Here is a 19,910-nt window from a genome sequence, read left to right on the forward strand (position 1 = left end):
CATAGACAGCCCAGAAGAGTGAGTGACAGGAGAGGCCATTTGAGGGTGGTGACAGGGGCAGACCACTAGATACGTGGGAGTGGAGGTGCGAACGCAGGCGTGCCTGTCTGTCGCAGCATCGTTTCAGAGGCGTGCATAATTAAAAGGTAGCGTCATAGAACACGTCACTTGGTGGGATTTCACACTGAAGTGATCGCAGTGCTTGCGGCAGGGTATAGTCAACCTCAAGCGCTGCGATCGCATCCGATGGTGGTCGATGTACCAATGTTTTCATGCACTTCAAGGAGATGACGTGCACAAGTGGGCATCTTATGAATGGTGTATGGGCGTCTGCATACACTAGGTTATCGCACGCCAAGACATAGTGGGCATACTAATGCCTTGCGATCGCCTGCCTTGCTGGGCGTGCGCTGGATTTGCATATGCAGGGTGCGAGCGAACACATCTAGCGGGAGGGTCTGAATGAGCTCCCCAGTTCAAAGATATATGAGGGAAATGTAATAGCCTGCGCCTTGCAGGCATTGGTGAGTTCCTGTGGAGTATGAACATAGAATACTAACTCTTTGAACTGGATCACTTGCTTATACCAGAAATACATTGTCGAAGCTGGATTATTGGCTGAGACAAGATCAGTTTAAAATTGAATCGCAGCGATGCCATCTTGCGACTTCCCACAAGACACCATCTTGGAAATGAGATCGCAAGACGCCATTTTGCGAATGGCCGCCCAAGCGCCATTTTAGATAAACTCACAATTAAGTACATATGGCGATATTACTAATAGCACCATGCGATTGCATCTTTCACCATTTCTCATATACAAATGAATACACACAATTGCGCTGTTAACTAGTCGCATATTAGCGAATGCATAAGATCCTATATGAAAACGCTGTTTATTAGCTAAATGCGCATGCATCTGTCCCAAGTTAACTAGCGTCCTTATATCAAACCCCGTATACTCACACATTACATATACACATGCAAGGTTCCATAAGCTTTAAAGGTATAAGATTTAAGTTTGTTCATTTAGTATAAATGCTGTGAAATAAAGATTATTTGGTAACTAAGGTTTTATACATGATAAGTAAGCCGTGTTTGGTTTTGTACTGATGCGTACTCTTTCCACAGTATTCCGATATCATCGGTGGGGAGATCGCATCATGCATTCTCAACTTATGGACCGCAGAGGCTTCAAGCAACAAAATGTATATAATATGAACAACTGTTAGGATGTTGCATGAGGCGGGAACCCAGAGACCCCCAGTTGTTAGAGGCTGAGTTGGGTCTATTTGAATCAAAATGTTAAACGCTCTGTAACAGATGTATCCCCCTTGGGAACCAATGGCATCAGCAACAAACGTCTCTATTGTTTTGTCTATTCCTGGGGGGTATAAATATGTGTGCTCCAACACTGGGCTTTTAGTCTTCCTGCTGAATGCTGATTGACAAAGGGGTTTCTTGTTGCCTAACATCTGGTCTGGAAGCGCTGCGTATGTATACTGTACTTGGGTCTGTATAATTCCTTTGCGCCAAATTTTGTCTGGATCAATAGCGTGTAACTGACTGTACTTTTACCTGAATAATACTTGTGCTTTGGAACCACAGATTCCAGGTCTGAAGTCTTTATTTACTGTATGACTGCGTACGCATATTAGCGTCATCCTTAGAAGGTATAGGCAGGATATTAGAAGGTATAGGAAGGAGTGTATAGAGGTTCTAAGACAGTATCATTAACATGCATCAAACTCCTTGGTCATCTTGATAGCATTAGTTTAGGCAGCATCAAAATGATGTTGCCATAACAATTAACTGCACATTAGTTCTTGTGGCAGGGGTATTTTTTAGTATACTGAGAGAGCTTAAGATATCTTGCAATCACATAACATAGTTACTTCTATACAGCTATGCAAGCTTTCCACATGGATGGACTTTGCTCCCCTGCGCTTTTACGGAGAAGTTATAGGAGAAGCAGGCCTGCCAGAATACAAACTGCAAGGTAGGTGGTCATAAGTCTGATTATTTACTATTGCTGAACTAAAGAGCACAGCATGTCCTGCCAGAGGGCAAGCTGGAACTTGTAATTCCAAAATTGGCGAAGAGCCATAGGTTACAGTAGAATACAGCAATCTTAACAATACACTCAGGGGTCCACCCGCAAAGGGCGCTTGTTGCTGCTGCCATGGAGGGGCTTTGTTTTCATTTAAACGCCACATTCTCCTGCATTTTAAGCTTTGACTTCCATTCCAGTTTATCTAGAATGTTTTTTAGAATTTTCATCATGGGTGTCATACTCACCTTCTACAGCACTGCTTGGGCTACCCGCCAGTACTTTAGGCCTAGTTTAACTATATAGATAACACACATCACACCTGTGATAAGGAAAGCAGTAGTCATGGACCTCTTCGCTTGTTCAAGGTTTCCTGCACCAAGTGCATTTCCCACTCTGACACTGGTAGCCATACTTATTCCATAAGGGATCTATAAAAAAAATAAATGTGCACTATAATACAAAGTAATTTTTGACATTTTATAATATGAAATACTTTCAAAGTGGAAATGAATGGTCCTTGGGAATTGAGCATAAAAGGGCAACCAAAAGTATACATTACAGTATTTCACTTTGTGGGATTTCGCATAGAAATCCTCAAGCTATGTGTATTTTTTTAAATTGAACCCACATGACTACAATTATGTACATTTATTAATTCCTAAATTAGTACTTTGAATAAATATTGCGTTATATAATTCGGAGAATAAAAACAATCCAATGGTTCTCAAACATCAATGGCACAGAGCAATGCAATGTTTTTATTATTTTTTTTCTCATATGCCGGAGCATAATTCTGCCCCCCGACATGACATGAGAAGCCCCGCCCCCGCTCCCTGATTGACCCGCAGGGATGACAATTGGTGGATGAAACCATCAATGGCTGCTAGCAGATGGTTTCATACTATTAAGGTCAACTACCCATAGTACATCAATGGTGATCATCGATGATTAACCCACCGATGGCCATCCCTAATTTAGGGGACTGATTCTGAGCAAAGTAAAAAAAACAAGTAACCTTGTATCTGGAACAAATCAAGTTACAATGCAAGGGGTGCAGGGTAAACAGATGCGGTCACAATTAGAGATGAGCGAGTCCGGATTTCAGAGATCCGAACCCACCCCAATTTAGAAGATCCGAGTCGGATCGAAGCAGGCTTGAGGCTTGGGGTTTCCCGCCTGACTCGGATCTCAAAACAGAGTTAAAACCATAGAGCGGGAATCTTGCGGTTCGCGAGCTTACGTCTATATGACCAATGTAGTATATAGGGACCACGCGGCTGACGCCATTTCACTCCGGCTGTGGAGACTGAACAGGGAGGGTGGGTAGTGTAGGGCTGGGAGAGTTGCTGGTGTTGTTTGGTGTTGTGCTGTCTGCTGTGCCCTGGGCTTGTGCGCTGCTGATCCATTCTGGGCTAGTGCTGTCTGCTGTGTCCTGGGCTTCTGCGGTGCTGATCCATTCTGGGCTACTGCTGTCTGCTGTGTCATGGGCTGGTGGTGCTTTGCTGTCTGCTGTGTCCTGGGCTGGTGCTGCTGATCCATTCTGGGCTGTGCTGTCTGCTGTGTCCATCTGTGCTGGTGCAGAATACATCTGAACTCTGCTGCATCCATCTGGGCCCAAGTTCTGGACTCAAAAAAAAAAAAAGTAAAAAAAACAATAAAAGTGTGTTTGTGTGTAATACTTTTCTGTGTGTGCGTGCGTTTTAGGCTTAAACGCACAAGATCCAGCCAGCAACGCAAGTTGCAACCTAGTGCTGCCCGAGTCCAGTCTTGATCAATCGGTGCTCTGGGCTCAAGTTCTGGAGCTTAAAAAAAATAAAAATCAATTGTCTTTTTTTTGATCTTTTACTATCTGTGTGTGCGCATGCGTGTTAAGGTGCATATACACACAACAATTTTTTTAATGATTATCGTTAAACGATATCATTTAACGATAATCATTTGAAAAAATCGTTCACTTTCTGAGTCAAACGATGAACGATTTTTGTTCACGCGCGTTCACGTTTGTAGTTCAGTCAGACTTGTCAATGCAACGATTTTCATTAAGTTAATATGCAAAAATCGTTTGTAGTTCATAAAAATCGTTCATTACATTTAAATGAACATAGTAAATGAACAACTTTAGTAAACGATTTTAGTTCACTTTTTCAAGGTAGAAAATCGTTTACTAAAATCGTTCATTAACTAAATCGTTGTGTGTGTATGCAGCTTTAGGCTTAACCACACAAGATCCAGCCAGCAACACAAGTTGCAACCTAGTGCTGCCCGACTCCAGTCATGATCAATCGGTGCTCTGGGCTCAAGTTCTGGCGCTTAAAAAAAATAAAAATCAATTGTCTTTTTTTTGTAAAATTTTTTTGTGTGCTTGTCAGCCACACCTGGCTGTCACTGTCATCGGCGTAGGTGCCCAGGGGTGCTGTGCTCCTCTCTGTCGTGGGGCTGTTGCCCAAAATAATAAATTAACAATTTTTATTGTGTGTATGTTAGCCACACCTGTCATCAGCGTAGCTGCGCACGGGTGCTGTGCTGCTGTCTGTCAAGAGGCTGCATGAATATTGCAATGAAAACTTTTTTATTTAAGTTATTGAATTACACAAAGTTTTTTTTTTTTATCTTAAACATAGCAGAAATGTTATCCTAACAGCTTATAAAGTTATATGCTCTAAAAAACTAAAGCCTATATTTATTTACAAACCTATATAAACTAGACGTCCTAAATTCTAAAACTGTTCTATTCAAAAACGTAAACAAAAGCAAAGATTATAAGTTTAGTGTGTTATAGTGTGTTATTAGAACAAGCGGAACAGAGCATTAAATGCAACATTTCATATTAAGGTTTAAGTTTTACGTTGTGTCTGGAGATCATTTAGAAAGCAGAAAAAGAGCTCTATCACACAGATGACTAAACTCACACAGAAAGGTTTAATAGAAATAGATACAACACCAGATCAGATGTTTACCCTGGAGGATCTGTCTGATTCATCATGGTGCCCCCAAGACCAACATTGTGCAAAATCTGCCAAAAGGGAGACCGACGCCATTGCTAAACATAAGGGTCACCTTCTGGATGTGAATTGTCTCATTTGCATGGGGAAAACCCAACCCTCAGAAGAGATGGACCTCAGCCAGTGGACAACATTAAAATCAACATTAAAAAGTCACAATGGAAGACTACAGTGTGGAGAATCTTTCTTCACAGTCAGGAGAGGCCTCAGAGAACATGAAAAAAGATGCTGTAGGTGCTGAACTTCAAGGGAGTTCTCCATCATGTTCTGCAGTGTGGAAAGGTTTCATTCACATGTTTTCTATAAAAGCAGTTCAAAGTTACAGCCTTCAAAGTGTCTGGCTTTAACACCCACCTTTGCCAGGAATTACCAAACATTATTAGAAGCAAAGGATTCATCTGTCTGGAATCTGTCTGAGAATTCATGGATCGCATTTGGCCTGAATGCACGAAGACATTCAGTGATTCTGTCACTGTGTTCTGTAGCCGACTTTATTCCTACCTGAATCGCAAACTGAAATACGGAATAGTAAGCACAGACAACATGGAGGCATTTGTTATTCCGCTGCCTGCATGCCAACCAATACCCCCGAGACTACACCCACTGGGGGGACCAGGTCTTGATAATGACCATCCCCATCTGTTGCTAGGCCTTCTTCTTCCTAGCCATCCATCCTGGACTACCTGTCCAAAAAGGGTGAGCAGGGTACAGAAAGAGGAGCTAGATGTCTCCGATGACATTTTTTATTCATCTATAATAGATGATGTGGAGAGATAAAAGCTTCAGATGTTGGAACAGGGACTCCCACCTATTTGGCTTCCCTCCAGAGAACAGAGCTCTGTTCCTCAGGAAGTGTCTATGCCTCAGCTGATAGGTAGTCTCTGTCTGTTGGTAAACACCCTTCAGGAGATGGCAACCCAAAACAACAACAATAATAATAATAATAATAATAATAATAATAATAATGTGTCCACTGATAATGATAACCAGCCTGACCCCTTAACCGCAACATACCCCATATGGCCAACTCATAACATGACACCCAGTTTGCAGCCTCCTCTTCCTTATAACACTAGTCCAGTCGCCATGGTTGATCAATCAACCATATGTGGTCCACCCAATTTTTGGCCTTCTACATTCTAACATCATATTCACATATCTAAGAAGTGGACAGTGGGAACAATGGCAATTTGAAGGCCACTAACTAACTCTGTATTTTTAAATGTCCTTGTACAGGTTGAGAAATTCCTTTACAGAACAGAAGGTTTGCAAAGGATTATTTAAGTCAACTGTTTATTTATTTTTGGAAAGCACTCTTCCTGGTCCCCTTCTGGGATGAGAAAATCAACTCCCAGCAGCAGCAGCCATGCTCAAGGATTCTTCTGTGGCAAAGACTGATGTAAATGTACTGTATCACTTTATTTTGTAAATGCCTCCTCCCCTCCCCTTCTCCCTCATAAATTTTCTTTTGAATCAAAAAACGAAATTAAATTTACTACTAATCAACCCTTCCTGTCCCTGCCCTACCTTCAACTACATAGATACTCAAACTCCCTCAGACCTCTCTTGAATAATAAAAGTGTTTCCTGATGTGCCATGTTTGAAGTTGGCTTAGTCAGCCAGCTATCTTGGTGCAAATTTTGGGCCTAAACAAGATGAACAAATCAATATTGTGAGCTGTGAGGTGGTCAAAATTGACTAGAAACGAGTGGAAATAAATGTTATTGAGGTTATTAATACTGTAGGAACAAAAAAGGCCCATTTTATGTGATTGTAGCTGTTTTTTTAAGAAAAAATTCAGATCCAAAACACGAAAACAAAACACGGAGGTGAGGTTTTGGCAAAACCATTCCAGATCCAAAAACAGGGGAGATCCACATCCAAAACCAAAACACGGGGGTCGGCGCAAATCTTTAGTCACAATACTGTCAGTCGAGATGCCGATGCTTAGAATGACGGCGCTGGTATCCCGACACCTGTCAGAATCCCGGTGCCAATATCCCGACGGTAAGTACTGGGGTTAGGGGGAGGGTTAGGGTTAGGCACTAAAGGGGGATGGTTATGTTGAGGGTGCGAGATGGAGTTAGGTTTAAGCACTAGGGGGAGGTTAGATTTAGGAGAGGGAGAGTTAGGTCGAGGGTTAGGATACTGACCCACAGGTGTCGGTATCCTAACCCTGTCAGCATTCTGACCGCCGGGATCCTGAGCGTCGGCATCCCATCCCCAACACTGGCTTCTTTTGCATGTAGCCCACAAATACTGGACAGCCTTATTATTACACTGCAATTTAGATTTAAGCTTGGACACACACCACCAAATATTTTCTAAAGTGCAGGTTTTTAAAAGTGGAGATGTTGCCCATAGCAAGTAGCAACCAATCATATTCTACTTATTTATCTAACACCTTCTAGAAGACAATAGTTAGAATCTGATTGGTTGCTATGGGCAACAAATCCACTTCTAAAAACCCGCCCTTTAGTAAATATACCCCTAAATCTCTCTGCACACTATAAATCTGGCCCAGCTGCAGTGCAGTATGGGTTTGCCATGGTGTAAAGTTTTTTTGCTTTGCTCCCAACTCAGAATCATGTTTTTAGGGACTGTATGTTCTGCTGATTGAAAAGTTCCTTCATTATTCCACTTATCTTCACACTGCTCAAAGCAATATTTAATATTCAACTACACTATATATTTTTATAAAAATATTACACATTTTCTGAGGTATTATGTTCGACATAAATATTTATTTTGTTTTTAAAGTGGAAGCGGTATGAAATCCCGCCGGCCGCATGGCCGGGAGTTTGAATCCCGGCAGCGGCAGGCAGACAAATGAAGAGATCCCGGCAGTGGCAGCCCGACAGCGCTGGAAATCCCGATCATCCGTAGGTGAGTACTTACTAACCTAACCCCCCTAACCCTCCTTAGGTGGTGCCTAACCCTAACCTCCCCCCTGTGCCTAACCTTAACCCCCCCCTTCCCCGCTGCCTAAACCGAAGTCCCCCGGGGTGGTGTCTAACCCTAACCTCCCCCTGGGGGTGCCTAACCCTAACCCTCCCGGGGGTGCCTAACCCTAAGTCCCCCCAGGGGTGCCTAACCCTCCCTCCCCCTAGCCTAACCCTAACCCTCCCGGGGGGTGCCTAACCCTAAGTCCCCCCCGGGAGCCCTAAACCTAACCCACCCCCCAGCGGCAGTCCGCTCGCAGTGCCCGCCATCCCTTCGATCGGGATGCCGGGCGGTGGTCTCTCGGTGTCGGAAAAATGACAGGCGTCTAGATTTAGACGCCTGTCATTTAACGCTCGCCAGGATAAAGCAGTCGGGAAGCCGGCTGTCGGGCTGTCGGGCCTTTTTAATATTACTAGTTGTCAATACACTGCAATTTCCTTACCATGTATGCTATAGTCGCCAATTGATATATGACAGACTGGGCGCCAAGCTCAACCACGCTTATAAGTCCTGTGAATGAGACAGTAATCATTAGGAAAGTAACATGAACACAAAAAAATATAGCAGTTGTTTGTAAACTGCAAGTGTGGGGTAACCTGCTAATTAGTACATGCCCTCTACACATACAGATATGTCCAGCTACATCCTTGCCTCTGGAGCGGCAAATCGTGCCACATATGGTGCGAGACGTGTGCCCACAAGCGGACACGCGCACTGCGTTTGCACCCGCGCCTCCATAGGAGTGCATGGTGTGATTACAGTGTGTGCCATAGCGTACCGTAGTGTATGCAGGTGCGGGGAATCTCATGGCACGATGTGTGCGCACGTTTGTGGCACGATCAGCAACAATGTAACTGGGTACATCTGTAGCACAATATTTTGCATTACAAATTATTACCCAGTATGACATAGTATCGATTCCAATCAGTGACGTCATATCGGGTGGTGACACCTGGTGCTGCACCTACTGACACCAGTGCGCATGCATGGGGCATGGCCTCGTGTCAGTGAGGCCAAGTCCCCTGAGTCAGACCACTTTGGGCTCGTGACTGCATGTCTCTCCCCCGTTGTCTTCACACTGGGGGCTTACCCAGCGCCCAGGGAGCTGATGGGAAGACCCCAGCTCCTCCGGCCACAGGGGGGCATGCACTCGTCATCCATCACCACTGTTCGGTGACACCATCCGAGGGGATGACACCCCCTTGGTGACACGCAAACAGCAGAGCAGCTTTGCTATTTGGGTGTCACCTCCTCAGATGGTGTCACCCGATGTGGCCCACAACCCCCTAGTGACGCCAATGATTCCAATATAGTACAAGGCTGTCACTGTACTGTAATACTATTTCACTGTGGAAGAGTATTTTCTGGTGAATTTGTTGTCACAATCACACCAATCTTAACCAATCATACGGAAGTCAGAATGTAATAGACTTTGAATTTTTGGCAACTTATGAGACCATTTTCAGTTGATTTTGGCCTTCAAATCGCAAGTAATAGCCGTGAAGTTTCTAGCGATGTGCATCATTTTTAAAACACACAAACCGTTGATGGTTTGGTCTATTCTATTGTTTTTGCAGTGGGTTTAAAAAATCATGCTAATAAAAAAAGCTTGTATACCCCTCAAAGTGCACCCAGCACTAGAGTGACAGCCTAGGGTGGTAGTGGTAAAATTGGTTGGCCAAAGAGCATGAGGTCCTCCAGAAATTGCATCTACCAACACTAGGCTGTACCAGTCAAGGCTGATAAGCACTAGTTCAGGGAAAATGGTGTGGTGACCATTTTCTTGGAGATTTGCGCATATGCAATAGAACAGTCTCCGTGAACATTGTGCGGGCGCCATGTTCCCGGAGATCTGCGGAAGCGCAGTAGACTCTAGCACCAAGCCAGAGTCTACTGTGTTACTGGAGAGGAGGGGGCCGGCACAGCCTGCACACATGCCCCCTCCTCTCTGGATGTAGAATATATGCAGGGCTTTTTCTGTTGGCAAACTAGAGGTCTCAGCAAACCCTTTTTAAAATGGCTGGTTTCTGGCGAATTTGCACTCTATTATATACGACAATTTGCAAATGGACAGAAAATCTTTTTACAAAATCGAAGGCTATATCAGCCACAAAGTTCTCGTTATAATGTAACAGCGATTCCTCATCATCCAACCAACAGTGTGGAACAATCATTTAAATATCTGTTTACAATTGATTATTTATAAATTCCATGTGCTTATATATTTGAACTTATGAATTACAATGTAATATGTGTTTGTAGTTACAGTGGTGTTTATGCATTACAATTATTATGAAATGGACTCCAAGACTCAGTGAAGTTAGATAGCCCAGCATGTATTATATGTGTGTGTATATATGTATTAGGGGTGAGCGGGTTCGGATTTCTGAAATCCGAACCCCCCCGAGCCCCCCCGATCCGAGGCAGATCCGAGTCAGGCTCGACTTTTCCCGCCTGACTCGGATCTGAAATTGAGGCAAAACGTCATCATCCCGCTTTCCGGGTCTCGCGGGTTTTGGGTCCTATATAAGGTACCCGCGTCGGCGCCATTTTCTCACTCGGCTGTGGACAGTGAAGAGGGAGGGTGGGAGTTAGGGCTGGCTGGGCTGTGTAGTATAGTGTAGTGCAGTGTAGTGTTGTGCTGTGCTGTGCTGCTGTTGTCCATAAGGGCTGTGTCCACTCCTCCAAAGTCCATAGGGGCTGGCTGTGTTGTGCTGTGCTGCTGTTGCCCATAGGGGCTGTGTCCACTCCTCCAAAGTCCATAGGGGCTGGCTGTGTTGTGCTGTGCTGCTGTTGTCCATAGGGGCTGTGTCCACTCCTCCAAAGTCCATAGGGGCTGGCTGGACGGTGTTGTGCAGTCAGTTGTCCATAGGAGCTGTGTCCACTCCAAAGTCCTGTGCAGAGTCCCAGTCCTAAAGGGGTGCTGTAGTGTTGTCCAGGGGGTGCTCTGTCCATCAGGAGTGCTCCCCCCAAGAGCAAAAAAAAATAAAATATTTTCTGTGTTTGTGAATTGTGTGCGCAGTAGCCGCACGTGCATCAACAAAAGTAGTGCCAAGCGTGCGCCTGTGTCATAAATAAAGGGCCGGCTGGCTTGACCGTTAAAGGGTGCTGTAACCCCCAAAGTACACTCCAAACAAAATAAAAAAAATGTTTCTGTGTTTGTGAATTGTGTGCACTGTGGCTGTACGTGCATCAACAAAGGAGCAGCGCCAAGCGTGCGCCTGTGTCCCATAAGTAAAGGGCCAGCTGGCTCATTTCTTAAAGGGTGGTGTAACCCACAAAGTGCACTAGTCTCCAACAAAAATAAAAAATTTTTTTCTGTGTTTGTGTGCGCCTTAGCCGCACGTATATATCAATATAACATAAATGGAGGGCCAAACTTTCTCCGATAAAAATAAAATAGGGAAAGATCAAGAACCACTTCCTCCTAGTGCTGAAGCTGCTGCCACTAGTCATGACATAGACGATAACATGCCATCAACGTCGTCTGCCAAGGCCGATGCCCAATGTCATAGTAGAGGGCACATACAATCCCAAATGGCAAAGTTCAGGAAAATGACCTTGAAAAAAACATTTAAATCATCTGAAGAGAAATGTAAACTTGCCAATATGCCATTTACGACACGGAGTGGCAAGGAATGGCTAAGGTCTTTCGCTATGTTCATGACTAGTGGTTCAGCTTCACATGAAGATGGAAGCCCTCCTCCCACTAAAAAAATCAAACGAGTTAAGATGGCAAAAGCACAGCGAAGAACTGTGCGTTCTAAGAAGATATCACAAATCCCCAGGGAGAGTCCAAGTGTGGTGGCGGTTGCGATGCCTGACCTTCCCAGCACTGGACGGGAAGAGGTGGCTCTTTCCACCATTTGCACGCCCCCTGCAAGTGCTGAAAGGAGCACCCACAGTCCACTTGCTGATATGCAAATTGAAGATGTCACTGTTGAAGTACAACAGGATGAGGATACTGGTGTAGCTGGCGCTGAGGAGGAAGTTGGCGAGGAGGATTCTGATGGTGATGTGGTTTGTTTAAATCAGGCTCCGGGGGAGACAGTTGTCCGTGGGATGAAAAAGCCCATCACGGTCATGCCTGGGCAGAAGACCAAACATTCCACCTCTTTGGTCTGGCAATATTTCTATCCAAATCCGGACAACAACTGTCTTGCCATATGTACCATATGTAAAGGTGAAATAAGTAGGGGTAGGGACGTTAACCACCTAGGAACATCCTCCCTTATACGGCACCTGCAGCGCGTTCATAAAAAGTTACTGTCAAGTTCAGAAACTTTGGCTAAGACCGTAAGCAGTCCAGGGACACCTAAATCCCGTTGTCCTGTTGTATCCAAGCGCCTGCAAACCACACCGTCAACTCCCTCCTCGTCAATTTCCTCCTTAGTCAGGATCGGAAGTAGTCCTGCAGGCCATGTCACTGGCATGACTGACTCTCCTATCCGGGATTCCTCCAGAGGATCCTGCATTGCTACGCCTCCTGCTGCCGCTGCTGCTGCTGGGAGTCGTTCATCAACCCAGAGAGGAAGTAGGAACACCACTACTTTTACTAAACAATTGACCCTCCAACAGTCCTTAGCGAGGAGGATGAAGTACGACAGCAGTCATCCTGAATCAAAACGTATAACTGAGGCCTTGACTGCTATGTTGGTGATAGACGTGCGTCCGGTATCCGCCATTAGTGCAGTGGGATTTAGACAATTGAGGAGGTATTGTGTCCCCGGTTCCAAATCCCATCTAGATTCCACTTCACTAGGCAGGCGATACCGAGACTGTACAGAAACATCAGAAAAAGTATCCTCGGTGTCCTGAAAAATGCCGTTGTACCCAATGTCCACTTAACCACGGACATGTGGACAAGTGGAACAGGGCAGACTAAGGACTATATGACTGTGACAGCCCACTGGGTAGATGTATCACCTTACGCAGCAACAGCAGCAGCCTCACCAGTAGCAGCATCTCAGAAACGCCAGCTCGTTCCAAGGCAGGCTACGCTGTGTATCACCGGTTTCAGTAAGAGGCACACCGCCGACAACCTCTGAGAGAAACTGAGGGAAATCATCGCCCAGTGGCTTACCCCACTTAGACTCTCCTGGGGATTTGTGATATCTGACAACGCCACCAATATTATGCGGGCATTACATCTGGGCAAAATCCAGCACGTCCCATGTTTTGCTCACACAATAAACTTGGTGGTGCAGAATTTTCTGAAAAGCGACAGGGGCATGCAGGAGATGCTTTGGGTGGCCCGAAAAATTTCTGGCCCCTTTCGCCATTCAGCGACTGCGTGCCGAAGACTGGAGCGCCAACAAACACTCTTGAACCTGCCCCGCCATCACCTGAAGCAAGAGGTTGTGACGCCGGGGAACTCAACCCTCTATATGCTTCAGAGGATGGAGGAGCAGCAAAAGGCCATTCAAGCCTATACATCCACCTATGCAATAGGCAAAGGAGGGGGTATGCACCTGACTCAAGCGCAGTGGAGAATGATTTCCGTGTTGTGCAAGGTTCTCCAGCCCTTCGAACTTGCCACATGTGAAGTCAGTTCAGACACTGCCAGCTTGAGTCAGGTCATTCCCCTCATCAGGCTTTTGCAGAAGCAGCTGGAGAAAGTGAAGGAGGAGCTAAGACGGAGCGATTCCACTCGGCATGTGGGACTTGTGGATGAAGCCCTTCATTCGTTTTGCCAGGATTCCAGGGTGGTCAATCTGTTGAAAGCAGACCACTACATTTTGGCCACCGTGCTCGATCCTAGGTTTAAAGCCTATGTGGTGTCTCTCTTTCTGGCCGACACAAGCCTGCAGAGGTGCAAAGACCTGCTGGTGAAAACACTGTCAGCTGAAGCAGAACATGACACGTCAACAGCTCCTTCTTCATTTTCTCCCGCAACTGGGGCTGCCAGGAAAAAACTTAGGTATCCTAAGCAACCCGCTGGCGGTGATGCAGGGCAGGCAGGACCAAGTTTGGACATCTGGTCCAGACTGAAGGACCTGGCAACAATTTCTGACATGTCTACTGTCACTACATATGATACTGTCACCATTGACAGAATGGTGGAGGATTACATCGGTGACAGCATCCAAGTAGGCATGTCAGACAGTCCATACCTGTACTGGCAGGAAACGTACAGAGGGACTTGTGGTGGTGGATTCCAGTGGGGACGAGTTAATACTCTGTGAGGATGAGGATGTACACAACACTGAAGAGGGTGAGGAATCGGTGGATGAGGAGGATGAGGACGACATCTTGCCTCCGTAGAGCCAGTTTGTGCAGGGACAGATTAATTGCCAGCTTGTTTTGTGGGGGCCCAAACGAACCAATCATTTCAGCCACAGTTGTGTGGCAGACCCTGGCGCTGAAATGATTGGTTTGTTAAAGTGTGCATGTCCTGTTTATGCAACATAAGGGTGGGTGGGAGGGCCCAAGGACAATTCCATCTTGCACCTCTTTTTTTTCTATGTATTATGTACAGTTTGGGGCCTAGTTTTTCAAACTGCCATCCTGTCTGCCACTGCAGTATCACTCTTAGATGGGTCACGTGTTTGTGCCGCCCACTCGTGTCGCTTAGCATAGTCATCCAGCTACATCGGTGCAACCTTTTGGACATAAAAACACTATTGTGAGGTGTGAGGTGTTCAGAATAGACTGGAAATTAGTGGAAATTAAGGTTATTGAGGTTAATAATAGCATAGGAGCAGAAAAACCAACACATTCTGTGATTTTAGCTGTTTTTATGCTTTTTTTTTTTAAAAATACGGATCCAAAACACAAAACCCAGAACCCAAAACACAGAAGGGTGGTTTTGGCAAAACCAATCCAGATCCAAAACACGAAGAAAGATCCAGATCCAAAACACGAAAAGTGGCCGGTGCACACCCCTAATATGTATATTACACACACACACACACATATATATATATTCACTATTGCAGCTAGCATTAATCTAAAGGCAGTGTAAACACAATGGTATATGTTTTTATGTATTTTCTATGTGTAAAAATACAGATCTTGAAATATATTTAAAAACCTTTTCATATTTTCATTAAATAAATGACATTATACATACACAATCACACTGATTTCTAATGCAAGGTGCAGAACTAGCTTCCTTTATTCCAAATATATGATGCTTACTATATTTTGAGAACTGCATTTGGTTCTTTGTTTGGCTTTAATTATCAATTTATACTTTAGGTATTATTTACTTTCACTCACCTACGAGTAAGCTGCCAATTTCATATGTCCACCACTCTATGCACACCATCAGCATGCTCGGTACAGCTAACTCCACAAAGGAGTTCCAATCTCGTAAGCATTCCACAGACCAACCTTAAGATTTCAAAAAGTAGATATATAGTATATACTGTATATATTCATGCTACAGTCTCAGCTTCTAATAACTTTCAGTAACTTTTTACTATACCTATTATTCAGCTCTCCTATTCTTAGTCCAATAAAAATAAATATACCCACTACTGGATTCTGCATTGGAGAGCTTTGGAAAAGCCATTCATTAAAATCATTTATCATATCATAACCCCACCGCCTCAGGTCTCCTTATCAATGTCCCCTCTAAGTTGAGAAATAGGAAAAATTAAGGGGATTGAAACCCCAGTCGCTTGTTTATTGCAGTAATCTGAGGAATACGGCAGCAATGGGGCATACCTAGCTGGAAAGGGCATCTCAGGATAGGATGTGAGCCAATCACATGATGCTAACATGTATATTGGTACATCTTCTTTGGTCATGTACTCCTTGCTGCTTCAAAGTCCCCAGGCATATCACGCTAAGTATTGTGGTTTCCCAATGAAGAGTTCTTCTCTAAACACTGAGGGCCTGATTCAGTACCGAACCCAATTGCGATAGCAACTGCAATTGCCTATGGATCGCAGCTGCGAAAATATGCTAATACTTGTCAAAGCACAGCCGACATAAATACGCCCACTGCTGCTTTCTTATATTCATCCAACCTTGCTCTTCTGCATATTCATCAGTACCATTGACCCACATCAGCCCGTCACGCAGCATTTACAGCAGGTCTGACTAGCGGCAGAAACTCGTCTCACAAAGCTGCATATGCAATCTCAGTGGCTAATTTATGCACGACCATGAAACGATATTCAAACGGACAAGCAGGTCTGCGTTTTTTTCTGACCACTCCCCCATCACCAGCCCCAAATGCTGACAGCCTGTCACTCACTTTGCAATGGATTCCTCTGTGCGCCTGTAATTGAAATGCGATCACAGCGCTTGTGCAGCTTATACACATGCGCAATGGCAAACAATCGCTCAACTGCGTCTGTATTTGCACTAGTGATTGGTACTGAATGCGCCCTGAGTGTGTGCTATTTTGGAGACCATGTAAAATGATTTTTAGTTCATTTTGGGTCACTTCCAAATCACCCATGTTATAAGGAAATGTGGTACAGACTGCACTCATGTTTAGACCTGCTTGTACCCTAAGGGGGATTTCTATGGAGGAACAGTCCACCGTCTTCATTCATAACTCTCAGAATTATATTTATTCATAGACTATGTACATATCAAGGGGCGTTGTAATCTATAAATGTTACTATTAACAGATTTTGTCCTGAAGCAGTATGAGTCAATGTATTCCTATTTTGTTCTCCTAAAGAATAGACTATTTTACAGTGTAGCATTTATGAGCTTGTGATGTGAATATGGTTATATTATACCACATATTTAAAGGGTTTGTTCAGAAATAAATATCATGTGAGAGTTGGAGAATATAAGCCCTCAGGTGCCATGTTTTAAAGAAAGATTGGTTTATTCCATAAGAACCTTGGGAGTTTCTGCAAATGACTGTCAGACACCCATACAAAACATTTTTGCAATTGAGGCATAGAAGCAGAGCCGTAACTAGACTTTTTGGTGCCCTGTGCCAAAAAGAGCATTGGCGTCCCCCTCATTTTTCAAAGGGACATTATGCACCCAGAAAAGGGCCATGTCTTCATGGGGAAGGGTCAGGGAAGAGATAGGAGAGGCCAGGAGATGCTGTGGATGAAATAAGAGGAAGCTACAAGCAAGAATGACAATAAACAGAAATTTGACAGGCCCAAACAGCGCCCCCTGACCTGTGGTGCCCTGTGCGATGGCACCGGCCACACTACCCTAGCTACGGCCCTGCATAGAAGCATTTATTAATTACACTTTACGTGTACTGATTGCCAATGAACCTACCAGAATGCCTATGGAGTATGGGAGGAAACCCATGAAAACACAGGGAGAACATACAAAACGCCATACAGATAGGTCCCTGGCTAAAATTGAGCTGTGAAGCAGCAATACTAACCAATGTGCCACTATGTTGTTCTACTCATATTTATTGAAAAATTTTTTTATTGGATAAATATATTTTAAAATGTAAAAAAAATCCACAGTACCTTCCCAGGTATTAACATGGAGTTTCTTGACACGGATATAAAGAAATAAAAGTAGAGCCTGAGAGTACTGAGCAATAGTGTTGGCCCAGGCTGATCCTCTGTAGGAACACAAAAACAAGAAGACAAAAAACAAGAAAACACACCAACGTATTTTATTAAGTTATAGCATGTTTTATCCATATTGCTGTTCAATTTGTAAATAAATTATCAGTGGATTTATGGTATTCTGTACATATTATACACTCAACAGGCACAGTATAATAGATATAGACAGATTGGCACATACACTTGTTGTCTACTTTGTGAGGTCTGTGAGATGCTCTCTTTCCACTATAACCCTACTTCTCATGCTGATGTTATAATTATTTTCATGAAGTCTCTTGCTAGGTGAGATGGGTAATATGTAACAATGGGGTCCATATATGGAGAAAGATAAGTCCCAGCCTATCAGTTCCTGTCAGTTTACAGGCTGTGTTTGCAAAATGACAGTTAGGAGCCGATTGGCTGGAACTAATCTTTCTCCATTTTATCTCTCTCCAAGGCTTAGCGTATAGACCCCACAGTGTGTAGGGGAGGCGCCAACATGTGCCCAATCTCTGCAATTTAAGGAGAACTAGTGGGTTTCCCAACTTAACTCAAAGGAATCTCCGACCCTGAGAAGGGTACTTTATAGGTCAAGACTTCATTGTGACACTTCTGCTATAAAAAAAAATAGTCCCTTACTGTCCATAAATGGCAGCCAAGCAATATAGGACTATTAAGGATAGTATCAGCACTTAAGATATAAGTGGTCAAACATCCTCTTACCCAAATATGTGATAATGGCTGCAATTCGCAAATAAGGGATGACTCAACAAAAAATTATAATAATCAAATGATTTATTAGTTAGATTAATGGCGTCATGGATAAATGAAATAAAAAAAAAAACTAAAAATAATTTTCACTATTGTAGACAATAATAGTTCGAGGAATAATTAAAAATACATATCATGAAAAAAATATTTAAAAACACAGTATCAAAAATCAGGCATAAAAATAAAGCATAAAAGAAAAAATGAAATATTCACACTTAAAAATGCAATGCATTTCACAGCACCCGGCCGCTTCCTCAGACAGTGTTATACAATGTTACACAAACTGTCCGGCTGCATGGGAGGGCCATATTGGATTCCTGTCAGGTAAACTCTCCAGTCCAATTAGATCCAAAGTTGCACTCACACGACTCGCTCTACCTATAGATGCTAAGATCGTCCTATAAACCTGCTCCAGGGATCTATTCATTGCCAGAACTACTCACTTCACTCAGCAACTGATCTAAATCATACTTACCGACTTTTCTATAATCCTTTCCGGGAGCAGCCGTAAAGGACCTGTTGCTCTCAGCTTCGGGGGACGTGGTCAGACTATAATTCTCATTAGGCCCCACCCCTTTACAGATAAACTCCGTGATTTGCGGGTCTGTGCAGAGAGGGTGGGGCTAAATGACTAGGATTTGCCTAATTTAGCCCCGCCCCCACCCTACGGACTCACAAATTTTTCGGAGAATCTCTACATCCTGCCTACTTCACTAGGAAGTGGGCGGAATGCGGAAGATCTGCCTACACTTCTGGGGGGTTACCCGAAAAATCGTGAGCCTCCTGCAACTCCCGGGAGAGTAGGCAAGTATGATCTCAATACACTTCCAACCGGCTACAGCATTACCATATTTTCACGCAGCTGCTGCGTGTGGGATCGCAGAAAGCAAATGCATTAGCGTACATCTCTGAATCAGGCCCAAAGTCTGCAGATGTGTGACTATACAGTATTCATTGTTGTCCATGAATACACTGTGGGAGCACATGCGTTGTATTTCCATCCAGCTCAGCATCAGACCCGATAGGTTTATAAAGAGAAAATCATGTTGAAGCACTCTATATACAGTAGCTGGGTGACTTCCTAATTTACAGTATTATGTTTTCTACTTACATGACTCCAAAGTCCAGTACAAAGAGAAAGATGTAATTCACAAGGACATTTATGATATTGGATATGAGACTGACAATGATCTGCGTTATGACAATTCCCTGTGAAATAACACCATTGTAAGGTTATTCTGATTATTCTATCAATCTATTTACATATGTTACAGGAGCTACAAATCATTTTACATTTTCTGTAAACAGGATTATTTTATTATAATAAAATGTGATCAGGACAGAGCTGCCTTTGTGCAGTAATAGTTATTATTGATGTATTACTGCTGCACACGTGTGTCTATGCCATCACATACAGTGCCCCATAAGATTTGGACCAATATAAACATGGCACGAATTTATGTGCTTTAACTGCTCACCTTAAAAAATATCAACTACAGTAATATTGTAGAAAGAATAAGTACACATACTGATATATCAATATACAGTATTACACAGAAAGAGGAGTAGCGCATAGATGACATACAACTGTGTCCTCACTTACCTAGTCTCAATACGCCATGAAATGCCCGTCACGGCTGAGCCACT

At 43.8% G+C, this 19,910-nt stretch overlaps 1 protein-coding gene across 1 annotated transcript in view; it reads right to left on the reverse strand.

Moving 5' to 3' along the window:
- Positions 1-19,910, reverse strand: part of LOC148502683 (multidrug and toxin extrusion protein 2-like) — a 133,333-nt gene that overhangs the window by 64,084 nt on the left and 49,339 nt on the right. The window contains exons 7-11 of the mRNA XM_088449504.1: positions 19,375-19,472; positions 17,409-17,506; positions 15,220-15,333; positions 8,441-8,508; positions 2,373-2,481 (exon numbers count right to left, since the gene is read on the reverse strand). Of these exons, the coding sequence (XP_088305630.1) occupies positions 2,373-2,481; positions 8,441-8,508; positions 15,220-15,333; positions 17,409-17,506; positions 19,375-19,472 (487 nt within the window). The remainder of the gene's footprint in view (positions 1-2,372; positions 2,482-8,440; positions 8,509-15,219; positions 15,334-17,408; positions 17,507-19,374; positions 19,473-19,910) is intronic.

The sequence above is a fragment of the Taudactylus pleione genome, unplaced genomic scaffold (genome assembly GCF_031769625.1).
Source record: "Taudactylus pleione unplaced genomic scaffold, aTauple2 ptg000487l, whole genome shotgun sequence".
Lineage (NCBI taxonomy): Eukaryota > Metazoa > Chordata > Amphibia > Anura > Myobatrachidae > Taudactylus > Taudactylus pleione.